Here is a 15,297-nt window from a genome sequence, read left to right as displayed (position 1 = left end):
ATTGCCCCCACTGGGGATCAAGTCCACAACCTAGGCATGTGCCCTTAACCAGAATTGAACCTGGGACCCTTCAGTTCACAGTCTGACGCCCTATCCACTGAGCCAAACTGGTTAGGGCAATCCCTTTACTTTTAGGGTCTTGTTTTCTTCTCCATTCAGCCACTCTCTGTCTTTTGATTGGAGAAATTAATCCATTTACATTTAAAGCAATTGTTAATAGATATGTCTTTATTGCCATTTTATTATTCAGATTTTTTATCTTTTTTTCCTTGTTCTTAAAGACCTTTAACATGTCTACAGGCTCTATCCACTGAGCCAAACCAGCCAGAGATAACCTTTGTTTTAAAGAATATGTTGTCTGGTATAAGTATTGCTACCCCAGCTTTTTAAATATATATTTGCATAAAATGTATTTTTCCATCTCTTTGCTTTTATTTATTTTTAAAAATATATATATTTTATTGATTTTTTACAGAGAGGAAGGGAGAGGGATAGAGAGTTAGAAATATCAATGAGAGAGAAACATCGATCAGCTGCCTCCTGCACACTCCCCACTGGGATGTGCCCGCAACCAAGGTACATGCCCTTGACCGGAATTGAACCTGGGACCCTTCAGTTCACAGTCTGACGCCCTATCCACTGAGCCTGGTTCGGGCTGGTTAGGGCAATCCCTTTACTTTTAGGGTCTTGTTTTCTTCTCCATTCAGCCACTCTCTGTCTTTTGATTGGAGAAATTAATCCATTTACATTTAAAGCAATTGTTAATAGATATGTCTTTATTGCCATTTTATTATTCAGATTTTTTATCTTTTTTTCCTTGTTCTTAAAGACCTTTAACATGTCTTATACTACTGGTTTGGTGGTGATGAACTTCTTTAGCTGTCCTTGCTGGGAAACTCTTTATCTGTTCTTACATTCTAAATGATAACATAATCTTGGCTGTAGGTCTTTGCCTTTCATCACTTTGAATATTTCATGCCATTATCTTCTGGTCTATAAAGTTTCTGTTGAATAATCAGTTGAAAGTCTTATGGGAGTTTCCTTGTAGGTAACTAACTGCTTTTCTCTTTCTGCTTTTAAAATTCTCTTTTTGTATTTAACCTTTGACACTTTAATTATGATGTGTCTTGATGTGCGTCTCTTTGGGTTTATATTGTTTGGGTCTCTCTGTGCTTCTTTGACTTGTGTGTCTATATCCTTCACAGGGTTAGGTAAATTTCCCATTATTATTTTTTAAATAGGTTTTTAATTTCTTGTGCTCTCTGTTCTCCTTCTGGCACATCCATGATGTGAATTTTGGTATACTTAAAGTTGTCCCAGAAGTTCCTTACACTATTCTCATTTTATAAAAAAAAAAAAATTTGTTATTGTTGCTATTCTGATTGGGTATTTTCTGCTTCCTTCAAATCACTGATTGATCCTCTGATTTATCTACTCTACTGTTGATTCCTTGTAATGTATTCTTCATTTCTGACTGGTTCTTTTTTATGTTTTCTATCTTGTTAAAGTTCTCACTAAGTTCTTCTACTCTTCCCCTACGTTCATTGAGCATCCTTATAACCAGTGTTTTGAACTCTGAATCTGGTAAATTGCTTGTCTCCATTTTGTTTAGTTATTTTTCTGGAGTTTTGCTGTATTCTTTCCTTTGGGACATGTTTCTTTGTTGCCTTATTTTAGCTACCTCCCTGTGTTTGTTTCTATGTATAAGGTTAGAGCTGCTACCTCTCCTAGTCTTGGTAGAGTGACCTTATGGAGTACAATCAAACCTTGGTTCTTGAATGTCTCCTATCTCAAACAATTTTGTTTTCAACCAAGTTTATCAATGGAAAAATGTCCTGGTTGTTGAATAAAACTTTGGTTCCCCACCCAACAACCCTTTCATGCTGATACCTGCATGATACCTCTCAGGTGACAAACAAAGGAGAGAATGTACTAGTATGAGTCAGCTTACTGCTAAACTTGGCATTGTTAAACCCTCAGGAAATTGTGCTGTGAATATTTTTATGTTTTTTTTTGCTTTTGTTGCTGCTTATTATTAAATATGTACAGTAAGTCACCATGGGTCCTAAGAAGGTTAGTGATAGCAGCAAAGTGAAAAGGAAAGTTGTGAGAACAACAATAGAGCTTACAAAAGAAATAATTGCGAAGTATAATCAAGGTATTCATGTGTCTAATCTGGCTACCTAGTATGGCATGGAGAAATTGCTGATTAGCTGAATTTTAAAACATAAAGAGGCCATCAAGAGTGCTGATGTTAAGGGTGTAAAAGTGCTCATAAAACAATGATCACATGCTGAAGAGGTAGAAAAATTATTGATTTGGATAAATGAAAAGCAGTTAGCCAGTGAAAGCACTTCAGAGGCAACAGCTCTCAACATTAAAGTTAAGTTCTAGTGTTGACATCAATTTTCATTTTATACTATACATTTCATTCCCTTTTTAAAATTTTTTCATTTATATTTCATCTCCTTTTTGTTTTAAATGTGTTTATCTATAGGTTAAACATTACATTAGACATGCACTGTATATAAGAAAGGTTAAAACAGGGAATCATTTGGGGTTCTGGAACAGATTAATTAAATTTACATTATTTCTAATGGGAAAAAAATGCTTCAGTTTTCTTACAAATTGCTTCTCAAACACTCTTCTGGAATGAGCTAAGTTTGAGAACCCAGGTTCCACTATAGATCTCACACAGTCTTCCCAGCCACCCAAGCTGGCGTTTCAGGTGTGCCTTCCATTTGGGTTGTGTGCATCCTCCTGTAATAGTTGAGCTTTGATTGCTATTGGCAAGTCAATGGGGTGGATTTACCTCCAGGCCAATCAGCTGCAAATATTGGCTGTGACCACCGTGGAGAATCAGCAGTGCAGAGGCCAACCCCAGAGAGCAGAACTCACTTTACCAAGTCTCAGGTACCCACTGAGTCCCCGCCTTGACTGTGTTGCTTGTTGAGGTGACTGGGTGGTGCTTCAGTTTGTTCTGAAGCTAACACCACATGTGCTGGCTCTGGGCCCTCTGGGAGGTGTGGACCAAGGCCAGCTGCCACCTGTGTCCTGCCCAGGGCCACACAGCATGAACTACAAAGCAATCCACAGATGGCTGCTACTCGTGCTGGGCTTGGAGGTGCCTGGGAGAGCCCAAGCTGAGGACCATGGCCAGCTGCCACTAGTGCCAGGCCTGGGGCCACTTAGCAAGAGGTACAGGGTACACAGAGGCCAGATGTTGCTTGTTTGAGAGCTTTTAGGAAAGTTGGCAGTATGAACCAAGACAGGCCATTTGTATGGAAAGGCACTGGAAAGGGCTTGGGTGGTGGGGTGGGGGGAGACCTCTGAGAATCACCAGGGTCAGGGAAATGGTGTCAGCCAGGTTGATGGAGACTCAAATATGGTGCCTGCCTGCTGGCTTTGTGTGGGGAGGGCTCAGCAAAGGAACCATGGCCTCTGTCAGCACTGCTGCTTGGGAGAAAGCTGCTCCTCCAGAACTCATCCTGAAGCCAGACAGTTCAGTTCCTCCCACACGCCCCTGGTGTCTTTCAAGCTGCTGCCCCAGTACTGAGCTCAGAGCCAGTGGAACGGAGTCTGTCTACGTGTGGGCCCTTTGTCTCGCTCGGCCACAGTCTCCGCTGGTTTTTACAGCCAGAAGTTTTGAATATTTCTCTTCCAGCCACTGGAACCCTGGACTGAGGATTCTGGTGTGGGGCTGGGACCTCTGGCTTTTCAGGGGGAACCTTGGTGGCCAAGATATTCCTCCCAATTTTTAACCACTTACATGTGGGTGTGGGACCAGCCTATTCTGTGTCTCCACCCCTCCCACCAGTCTTGATGTAGCTTCTTCTTTATACATTAGTTAGAGGTCTTCTGTTCAGCTAGATTTCAGACAGTTCTGAATGATGGTTCTTCTGTAGTTTGGTTGTAATTTCGATGTGGTTGTAGGAGTTTACAAGTACCACAATCGAAGTACACTGCCATCTTGATCAGAAGCCAGATCTACATTATTTTTAAGGAAATGCTGTAGTTGCTTAGTCTCATTATTTATTAAGTGAACTAAAAGTGGGTTATGAGGTGAAGAGTTGGTGAGTGGGCACAGTTCATCAGATGGGGAGGAAGCAAAAAGTCAATTATTTAGGCAGTGTCCTTAGCCAAGACTACAAACATTTTAAGCATTACCAAATAATACTGGGTTATTTACAACAGAAATTTCTCAACTCTTCTCTCAGAGAAAGTGGTTTTCTCTGATCACTGAAATTCTCCCCACACTCTAAACTAGAATGCAAGTGCCACCTCTTCCAGGAGGCCTTCCATGATTGCTGACTTTGTGTCCTCTGGACTCCCATAGCATTTTGCCTGGAAGATTCTGGGTTTGGGTCATGGAGACTCAGTCTCAGGCTTTCTTCTCATTCTATGTGTTCTCCCTGAGCCAACAACACATACTTTTCTCTCTCTAGAAAACAGACTTTTTCTCTGAACTCCAGAACTGCAGAGCTGACTCCGAATCTCTGCTTACATAGCTGAAAGCACACTAAGTTCAATAATGTCCAAAATAAAGCGTGTTCCTCCAATTGAATATCTTTGGTGTTATCACTTCAGTGTAGAGCACTTCCATCCATCCGCACTTGGTTCAAGTCAGAACGGACTGGATCCAGACGGCAGCTTCTTGACCCCTGCCTCCCATCTACAATTTCTTAGGGAGCACCATTGCTTTTACTTTCATCTACCACCCCTTTATGGCTGTCCTGGTACAAGCTACTGTCATCTCTCCCACGGGCACTCCAACAGCCCCTGACTTGTCTCCATGCTTCCATCCTAGACCCCTTTCATCTGTCCGCACAGCGGCCAGTGTTTTATCCCCCTGCCTAGAACTTTTACACGACCCTGCAGGATCTGGTCCCTGCCTACCTCTCCAACCACATCTTCCCATAAGTTCAACAAACACATCATTTGTTCATGCTTCCAGTCTTTACAGATATTAGCTCCTCCATTGAGAATGAATTTTCTTCTCTTTACCTAATTAGTTTTTCATTCTTTAAAGCTGAACTCAGCCCTGGCCGGTTTGGCTCAATGTCGGCCTGCGGACTCAGGGGTCCCGGGTTCGATTCCGGTTGGGGGCATGTGCCTTGGTTTCGGGCACATCCCCAGTGGGGAGTGTGCAGGAGGCAGCTGATCGATGTTTCTCTCACATCGATGTTTCTGGCTCTTGGTCCCTCTCCCTTCCTCTCTGTGAAGAATCAATAAAATATATTTTAAAGAAAAACAAAAAAGATACTTGGCTTGGCCCGTGGGGACTTGCTGATGCAGTGTGTCTATCAGAGGAATCCGGTGTAATGAAAGCATGCAATTCTGGCAGTGGCAGGGCCCACTATGATTAGGTTCCTCTGTCACAGCCTTAGCACTATGGTCAGCTAGTAGTCATCAATGAGAAGGACATACATCACTTCAAGGACATATGTCTTTGTTCCCCAGCATGTCCCAGGTACCTACAAGCGTGTCTGACACATATTAGGTACTCAATAAAGGTCTGCTGCATGAGTGAATGATCAGGGGATAGAGTCCCTGACTTTTCCAGTCAGCCTTATGACCTTGGAGAAGTCACTTACCATTCCTGGTCCGCAGGCTCCACTGCGTAAAGTGGGGTCTGCAATTCTGTTTATCCAGGTAATGTGTGCACTGCCTGGCACCTCCTGGGCGCACAGAGCATGCTTACTGGTCCCATCCTTCTACTGAAGCAGGGGAAGGAGGAGGACGATGCTAACGCATCCCAGGGTGTTGGGGGTGCAGGGAAGACTCTCCAGAGGAGGTGGAACTCGGTCTGAGGAAGGAAGGAGGTCTAGACAGAAAGCACAACCTTCCCTGATGCTCAGAGGCTCGCTATACCTGGGCACACCCGTGTTGCAGGCCCTCCAGCGCTCTGCTGCCCACCTTGCAGGCCCTCCAGGCGGAAGGTGCGGTGCTCCACAGACAGGCCGACTGCGCTGTATGGGCCATAGCGCAAGGTGACCACTGCGTTCTTGGGCATGGCTAGGCCTCCTGCCCGGGCTACCGCACAGCACACACTGCTGGGCAACTGCTCTTTATGCCCTTAGGAGTGGGTGTGGCCAGGCGCGGCTGGGCGTGGTCAGGCGGGTGGAGCTTGAGGATCCTCGGTATCGCCGACCACCCCACCCTCACCCAGCGGTGCCTGGTGTAATGGGTGAGAGTGAGGAGTTTCCCCTCCTGGATGCCTGCACCACCTACTGTGCGCCCACTGATGGGCGCAAAAAGGTATGGTGGTGGTCAGAGATGATTTGCTTCAGCAACGCTCATAGTCAGGTAAACATGGGATTTTAATCTGGTATGGAAAGTGTTGATCAATAACAATAGCCAGTATTTACAGACAATTAAAGTATGTATCAGGCAACATACTAAGCACTTTCCATATGTTAGCTCATGTAATCATTTTACCATTCTTATAAAATAGGTTGTACTTTGTTATTTAGTATTTACCAAACGGAGGCTCAGAGGGGCCAAGTAACCTTCGCAGATGATTCAGGGGTGCAGCACGGATTGGAAACCCTGGTGAGGTGTCTATGTATAGATTTCTCCTTATTTATCTTGCCTGCGACTTGTTAATCACTTCTTTGAATGTTTGGTAGAACATCTGTATAAAATTTTATCCTCCCCCCCCCCCCTTTTTCACTGAGTGGAAGATTTTAAACTACTTCTTTATTTAAGATTTATAAAAATATTCAGAAATTTTATTCTTGCATCACTTTCAAGAAATTATATTTTCCTAATAATTTTTCTATTTTTATGTAAGTTTTCAAATTTATTGGTATACAGTGGTTGATGGATTCTCTTATTTTAAATGTCTATTTTATTGTGGTTATGTCAACTTTTGATTAATAATATTATTTATTTCTGACTTTCACTTTTAAGTTTGTTTTACCAGAAATGTCTATTTTGTTAGTTATTTTATTTTATTTTATTATTGTTTAATGTATTGCAAATAGTAGTACATATGTCTCCTTCTTCCCCCTATTTACCTCTCCTGGCCTCCTCCACCCCCCAACCCCCACCTCCTGGCACATGCCTCACCCCCCTAGTGTCTGTATCCATTGGTTATGCTTATATGCATGCATATAAGTCCTTTGGTTGATCTTTTACCCCCATCCACTCCCTTCTCCTGCCTTCCCGCTGAAGTTTGATAGTCTGTTTAATGTTTCTCTGTCTCTATATCTATTTTTATTCATTGGTTTATGATGTTCTTTATATTCCATGAATGAGTGAGATCATGTGATATTTATCTTTCTCTGACTGGCTTATTTTGCTTAGCATAATGCTCTCCAGGTCCATCCATGCTATTGCAAATGGTAGGAGTTCTTTCCTTTTTATAGCAGCATAGCATTCCATTGTGTAGATGTACCATAGTTTTCTAATCCACTCCTCTGCTGATGGACACTTAGGGTGTTTATCTTAGCTATTGAGGATTGGGCTGCTATGAACATAGGGGTGCGTATTGTTAGTCTTTTTAAAGAACCAACTTTTACTTTGTCTAGCTTCTCTATTGTTTTTTGTTTTCTCCTTCATTGATAGCTGCTTTTAAAATTTTTGTTATTGAATTTATTGGGGTGACATTAATTAATTAATAAAATTATACAGTTTCAGGTGTACTAGAATTGTATATCATCTGTGTATTGTGCTGTGTGTTCACCACCCAGAGATAAGTCTCCTTTCATCACCATTTATGCCCCTTTACCCTCTTCTACCTCCCTCTACCCCTTTCCCTCTGTAATCACCACACTGTTGTATGCGCCTATGAGTTTTATGGTTTGTTGCTTAATCCTTTCACCTTTTCCACCCAGCCCCCCAACACCCCTCCCCTATGACAGCTGTCAGTCTGTTCTCTGTATTTATGAGTCGGTTTTAATTTTGTTTGTTACTTTTGTTCATTCAGGTCCTTTGCCATTTTTTAATTGGATTGTTTGTTTTTCTGGCATTGAGTTGTATGAGTTCTTTATAAATTTTGGTTATTAACTCCTTTTCAGATGTATCATTGGCAAATATGTTTTCCCATTTAGTGGGCTGTCTTTTCATTTTGCTGATCGTTTTTTTTGCTAGGCAAAAACATTTTAGTTTGATGTGGTCCTAGTTGCTTATTTTTCCCTTTGTTACTTTTGCCCAAGGAGATATATCAGAAAAAAATATTACTATGAGAAATGTCTGAGATTTTACTGCCTATGTTTTCTTCTAGGATTTTTATGGTTTTGAGTTTAACATTTAAATCTTTTATCTATTTTGAGTTTATTCTTGGGTATGGTGTAAGAATGTGGTCTTTCTTTCTTTCTTTTTTTTGCCTGTATCTGTCCAATTTTCCTAACACCATTTATTAAATTGACTGTCTTTACCCCATTGTATCTTTTTGCCTCCTTTGTCAAATATTAATTGACCATAAAATTGTGAGTTTATTTCTGGGCTCTCTATTCTGTTCCATATATCTATATGTCTGTTTTATTGCCAGAACATGGTGTTTTGATCACTTTGACCTTGTAGTATATAGTTTGATATCAGGTAGCATGATTCCTCCAACTTTGCTCTTCTTTCTCAAGATTGCTGTGGCTATTCAGGTTCTCTTGTGATTCCATATGAATTTTGGGAATATTCTAATTCTGTATTGATAGCTGTTTTTAATCTTTATTACTTTGAGTTTACTGTTTCTTCTGCTTTCTTTGAGTTTACTGTTTGACTCCTTTAAAAAAATTTACTTTAAAAATATACTTATTGACTTCAGAGAGGAAGAGAGATAGAAACATCAGTGATGAGAGAGAATCATTGATTGGCTGCCTCCTGCACACCCCACACTGGGGATGGAGCCCGCAACCTGGGCATGTGCCCTAACCAGGAATTGAACCGTGACCTCCTGGTTCATAGGTTGACACTCAACCACAGAACACCAGCGGGGCAAACTTTTACTTTCTAAGTTACACTTAGTTCATCAATTTTCAGACTTCTTTTCTGTTGTAAGTATTTTAACATATAAATTTCTCTGAAAACATGCTTTTGTTATATCCCAGAGGTTTTGATATGCAGTATCTTTATTATCATTCTGCTCTAAATTTTAAAATTGTATTAGTTTTTTTTTGAACCATGAGTTTTCAAAAGATGTGTTTCTCTGACTGTGGAATATTCTTAGCCATTTTCTCTTTGAACAGTACTCCTCCATTCCCCCTGCCCCCATTCTCTCTAATGTTTCCCTTTGAACTCCTATGTGTATCTTCTATTTTTATTTATTTTTAATGTTAAACATTGATTTTATAGCTTTTTTTGAGTCATCTATTATCTCTAGTTTTTATGATGTTAATTTTCCTGTTTGTTTTATCTGCCACTTTCCCTCCAGTGAGCCATTCTTATGCCACTTGTATTGTTTGATTGTGAGCTCATCTTTAATGGGGTACTTTCCCCCTGTGCATGTCTGTGGTGTTCGTGGCTGTGGAGAGTGGTTTTGCATTTGCTTCTGAGACCTTTCGGGTCTTATTGACCCGGGCAATTAAAACAAATTATTGGCTTGTAATTCCAGCTTTACCTTTAACTTGTATAAATTCAGACTCCACATCCACATACGACACAGTTTATAGTTTGATTTCTCATTGATGCGTTTTTTCCATTACCTACAGCTCTGAGTGAATGGCGTGGTTTCTCAGTGCTCCCCTGGGTTGGTGGGAGAGGTTCTCTAGTCCTTTATATAGGGCTGGGATGCCTCTATGAGGTCACAGTCTTACCTGGGGAGTTTGGCTGTATTTCCCACCGTGCATGGGCTGAGGCTATGCCCTTTAAATTTGCAGGGCATCAGCCTCTGAGGTCTGTATCTGGTTGTATTTACCTTTAGCTCCTGCTCACTGCTCTGTGTTGCACATCCTTTTTTTCCTGGCATGTGAGGGTTTCTTTCTCGAAGTGATCTCTGTGTTTAAAAGAATTTTCTCTTTATTTGTATGTTTTTTTATAGGGGTAGGGGGTTCATCTGCATCAGCTCAGCTGGCTATTTTCCTGCCCCTTTAATATAAGAAATTAGAGACCAAACACAGAATCCTGGGGCCAATGACATAAGGTACAGAAATAGGAAGTGAAATCCCACAAGGAGATGGAAGAAGCAGTAGGAAATAAAAACAAAACAAACCAAGGAGAGAGCTGGTCCTTGGGCAGCAGAGAAGACCAGAGCTTCGAGAAAGGTCCTCTTATGCAGTGGGAGGCCAGCTTTCCCCTGGGGTGGCATATGGCCCATCCTGCTCACTTTAAAAGGACAACGCAGAGAAACACAACCAGGGAATGGGCTGAATCTATAAAGGAAACCTGACCCTGATTCTCACCTGACCCCAAGGAGAACTGCTTAGGAGTAATTTGGAAACTTCTGGTTCCTCTTGTGAAACTGGGAAGGACTCTTCCCTGCATTTCAACCTGAATTGGCCAACATCCACCCCACAGGACCTGCAGAGACAACAAGGGGCGGTGGCAGCATTTTGCATGTTGACCGTCATACCCTTCTCTGTTGTCTACAGCTGATTATTCCTGGGCCAGTTGTGATACGTGTGATAAGAGCAAACCAGGTTCCTTAGATCCTGGGCCTTCCTATCTTCCATTCGCTGTGGAACATCCTAGCCCCCATCTTTTTGGAGAATGCCTTTTCCGCATCGCAATCACACACATCATACACTTTGAGGTTCTTTTTAGGCTCTGATTGGGAAGCGCTGGGGCTTCTGTTTGGAGGAATTTAGGTTCTGGTTTTGAGGACTACAGAGGTCTTGCAGCTTGGAATGTATCTTGGGGTTTTGTAGGCTGAGGGCACCTGTGTGCACAGGTACCTGTAGGAAGTTTTCATACAGTAACCATCTTATGTCATCTCATCACAACCCTGGGAGTGGGTAGTGCTGATATCAACATCCCCACTTTACAGATGGGGAAACTGAGGGTTAGATAGAGGAAATGATATCCCCAAAGCCCATGGTAAGTTAGAAGTAGAGCTGGGCTCCTATTTCAGGCGTCCCACCTCTGTGCCTGGTGCTTTCCCTCCACTCCATTGTACTTCTGCATGTTGTGCAAGCCCAAATGGAGGCACCCAGCTCGACACCAGCTTGCTGCCAACCTTATCACAAACACCCCATGAAGCTTCCCTGCCCCGCAGCAGCCCCAGGGTGGCATGCCACACCCACACACCAGGGAAGACAAAGCTCCTCCCTCCACTTTCTCTTAGTCCCCGTACCTGGGACACCCACCACTGCTGCGGACAGACCTCAGACAAAGGCAAATGAATTGCTGACCCAGCTCACAAGATTTATGCCAAAATTTTAATAGCATTTCTGGGAAGAAACAAGGGCCAACACCATCTTTCTTGGCATTACTTTTTATTGAATACAGACTTATAGTCTTTAAGTAATTTGAATATAGTGTTTTAAATATACAGTTCTTTAGTCATATATAGATTTATTTAAAGCACAAAACTATAACTCAGAATGGAAAGGCTATAAATGCACATATGATTATTGCCATAAATCTAAAACTATCTTATAAAAATAGAACTCAAATAACGACATGTTTTGGCAACATAGCATATTGTAAGGTGGCCAAATGCACTTTTATGATGCAGCACTGCCCCCCAAATGACTGTCTCTAGGTTGCATTTGCCTTCTCTCTGGGGAGGTCTCCTTTACCAGGGTCCCCACAGAGATGCCCGTGACCATGGCTCACCGTTGCCTTTGAAGAAAGACTCTGTGCACCCACCTGTGCTTGGAGGCGGAAGACCAGCTCCCAGCCCCTCCCTCAGCTCCCCCCCCATGGCCCTTCACACTTAGGGAAGCCCCCAGAACACATGGCTGATACCTGATATAGAGTCGGTTTCCTTCCTCAGCTCAAAGAATGGCAGGTGTGAATTTGATTCTGTCAAATCAGTATAAGAAGTTTGAAATAAAAGTCCCTCGAACAGTGCCCACTGGGGAAACCCCATCCTGACAGTGGGCACCAGTGCCCACCTGCTGTGCAGGCCCTTCACACACCATCTACCATCCTCACAGCCTCACAAGGTTGGCACATTCTTGTTCCCCTGTGAGGAGGCTCCCTGGGCCCCAGACCGGAGATCTCTACCCAGAAATCCTTGGAGGGAAACCAGAAGAGAAGGCAGGTCTGCAGGGTGGTCCTCGGTGAGAACAGACCAGCGGCTCTGGGTCCGCTTACAGAGGGGCAGCAGCTCCCCCGGTGTGCCCTAGACTCTTGGCTGCCACGTCCAAGGGGAGCAGGAAGGTGATGTCTGAGGGCAGGAGCGAGCACCTACAGACCAATGACTTCGATGGGTAGTGCCGGAATCTCCCACCCAAGTCCTCAATCCAAAACCCGGGCCTCAAGGACTTGACTGCTTGTGGCTGCTTGTGTTTTCAAAGAGCTGAGCAAAGGTCAAAGTGCCTGCCCCCTCTCTGCCCTGCCGGCTTCAGCCGGGCTGAGGTGCAGGCAGCACGCACAGCGGCCCATAAAGGGGCCAGAGTGGGTGCTCAGAACGGCACAGAGCACAGCAGGATGGGCAGGTGGGGCTCGGGGTGACTTCTCAGGACTCGCCCCACCCAGGAGCCTGCAGTGGAGAGAGCTGAACTCGGAGCCTCCGCTGGACAGAGGCAGCTGCCTCAGCGTGTGCAGTTTGATTGTTCTCCCTGCTCCTTGTCCTTTTAGATTTCAAATGAAACATGCCCCGGTGGGGAGACCTCGCTGGTCACAGCCTCCAGGACAATCTCTACTCAGGTTCTACCCTCCATCAGGGTTGGCTCTGGACATGGCGGGTCCCCCTCCCGGCCCGCTGGCCCCTCAGCCCCGAGACCGGCGGAGAGCCCTGCCCTGGGCCCTCCACATGGGTTTAGTCAGAATCCCTGGACAGCATCCTCAAAATGCCCTGCTGGGGCCACCACGATCATTTCTTGAAATGGATACCACAGCAGTGCTCTTAACAGCCTCTCTAAGGATGAATGAAACAAATGAGTAAACAACAGAAAACTACCAACGCAACCCTCTCTCATCTCCTCTAAAAGGCAGATCCCATAGCGGGGCCTGTTCTGAGTGAAGCGGAGTGAGGAAGCAACCAGAGGAAACGCCAGTGCAGGGTCTGTGGGCAGCAGATGGTCCTCTCTCCCTCCAGTGCTTGCCCGGCCTGAGTGTTTCCTCACCCGGGACTGCCCGAGGCCCTGGGAGGCAGCGAGCAGCAGGTCCCCGGGGCAGGGGCAGGGGCGGGGAGTTGTTCCCTCCAAAGCAGCCAGATCAGAAGCTGAGCTCCATGGAAGGCTGCCCCTGGGAGGCAAAGGGGCAACGTTTTCGTGGGCCCAGGCCACTATTTTACATTAGCTTGGGCTGTGTATGTGTGTGTCAGGGGAGGCGGGCGGGGAGGGGTGCTTACCCAGCTAAATGTGAGCTCAGCGCAGGCCCTGTGAATGATTAGACTGCTCTGCATCCAAAAACAAAGCCCCTACTTCTCTCCAAAAGAAAGGAGGCAATGACCTGGATTAGCCTCTCCCCTCATGATTCACTAGGTACATTGCACTTAATAAGGCGACTCATTCTTCCTTCCGTTGGGCAAAACATGACCCAGCCGTGCTAGGTCCTGCTGGCAGCAAGTGAGGGAGGTCAGCGTGCCCGTCCCACCTCACCTGACCCCTTCTGAGCCCGGCCGCTCTTCTCTCCTGTGCAGTGTTATCAGGGCCCGGCCAGCCGCTGTCTGTAGCTAAGGACACGCCTGCGCACAGGGACACTCCCCTACAGACACTCAGCTCTGGGGGATCTCACTGTGCTGCGCATGGGGCCCTGAGGACAGGGGAGCTGCAGAAAGCTGGGGCGAGGGTTGGAAGAGGGGTTCAGCAAGGGTCTGGCAGCTGCAGAATGCTAGGCTGGGAGAGCAGACGTGGTGGTGGGAGTCACAGTTAGTGGCACTTTTCCTTTGGCACCAGCGGCTTGCTGGCAGCGGACGGTGGCGGGCTGCAGAGGCCGCCCATCTCCGCGAGGCTGTCTTCCACGGCCTTTGCAAACTTGGTGGAAGAGGTCTCCGGGCAGCTGTGGAAGCTAGAGATGCAGAAGAGGATGCTCTCGGGCTGGGGGTTGTAGCAGGCGCCGTACCCGTCGGGCACCACAGGCCCATAGCAGCAAAACATCTCCATAGTGGTGGGCACCTGGGGAGAGGACAGGTCAGCAGCCCTGGCTCCCAAATGCCACCCGCAGCCCGCTGGAGTGAAGGGCGCCTGGCACCGCGGCCTCCATGGAATATTTGCTTCTCAGACTACTTTCCACCCGGCGTTTGACTGAATTAACCAAACCAACCGACTGCGTCAGCATGATGGCCATGGCCAGAGTCATAACAACAAGCCCATCTCCCCGCACGACGCCAGGAGAAGAGAGGCCATCAGCACTCCCTGGTGTGAAATCTGCTCTGTGTGTGGAGTCAGGAGCTACTAGACGCACCTGCCGCTGGGTCTCCGCTGAGTCCCTCTCTCACCTGGGGGCCGTTCGAGGCACCGAGGCAATCAGGGTAATTTACTAAATGGCACCCTGGTGACACCCACCGGCTCAGTGGCTTCCCAGAGCGGGTAATTGATGAACTGGAGGAAATCTGGCCCGTCGCCTCTGTCGATCCCCCCCACATCCTTAATTACTGTCAGCATTGCTTGGCTGGTCTGATTTTTCTCCCCATGGCCTGGCACGCACAGTTACTCAGCACTGGTGTTTCAAAGTTTGCCATCAATTGGAGACTTAGTTATGCACCTAATATGTTTTTAATTCAGAGCATCGAGATTTTATAATCCGGATCACAAACCCAGAAAATGTGTTTCTGAAGGCATTCAAGTCATAAATGTTCATTTCCATGGAAAAACCCACCGCACCCCCTTGACTTTATTAGCGTGTCTTGGGGGGAAATGGACCACATTCGGGGGCAGGTGCAGGGTGGTCTGTTTTAAACCCATAGGTCGGGGCACTGTATACTCGGGCCTTCAGAAATGACACTGTTTTGTTTTTTTGTTTTTTTTTAAACGGGCAGAACAAACCATTAGTCTTGCTAATAGAGCCCCTCCTTGTCAGATAAATTTGCCATGCGTCAGCCACAGGCCAGAAAGCCATGCCAAAGCACTTCTTGCCCACGGATGGCTTCCTGAAGAATTTATGTTGTTTCTGCCCTCATTTAGCCACGTCAGAGAGCTCACTGAAGTAATGAGAAAATCAAATTACCGCGTGGGCTTTTATCCTCAAACATGTGCTATGAGCTCCTTTTATTGCCCATGTCCAGCCTTTCGCAGATGAGGTGGACTTTTA

General features: G+C 45.4%; 2 protein-coding genes across 2 annotated transcripts in view; both read right to left on the bottom strand.

Moving 5' to 3' along the window:
- LOC102766596 (chromosome unknown open reading frame, human C10orf53) overlaps nt 1-6,013 on the bottom strand; it is a 17,858-nt gene extending 11,845 nt beyond the window's left edge. Inside the window, exon 1 of the mRNA XM_006757133.1 lies at nt 5,917-6,013. Coding sequence (XP_006757196.1) covers nt 5,917-6,013 — 97 coding nt within the window. The remainder of the gene's footprint in view (nt 1-5,916) is intronic.
- A 6,750-nt stretch (nt 6,014-12,763) lies between these two features.
- The window catches only part of CHAT (choline O-acetyltransferase), a 60,857-nt gene continuing 58,323 nt past the window's right edge, over nt 12,764-15,297 (bottom strand). The window contains exon 15 of the mRNA XM_006757157.2: nt 12,764-14,162. Coding sequence (XP_006757220.1) covers nt 13,917-14,162 — 246 coding nt within the window. The 3' untranslated portion in view covers nt 12,764-13,916. The remainder of the gene's footprint in view (nt 14,163-15,297) is intronic.

The sequence above is a fragment of the Myotis davidii genome, unplaced genomic scaffold (assembly GCF_000327345.1).
Source record: "Myotis davidii unplaced genomic scaffold, ASM32734v1 scaffold854, whole genome shotgun sequence".
Lineage (NCBI taxonomy): Eukaryota > Metazoa > Chordata > Mammalia > Chiroptera > Vespertilionidae > Myotis > Myotis davidii.
The sequence above is the reverse complement of the archived record's forward strand: the minus strand, read 5'-3'. Positions and strand labels throughout refer to the sequence as shown.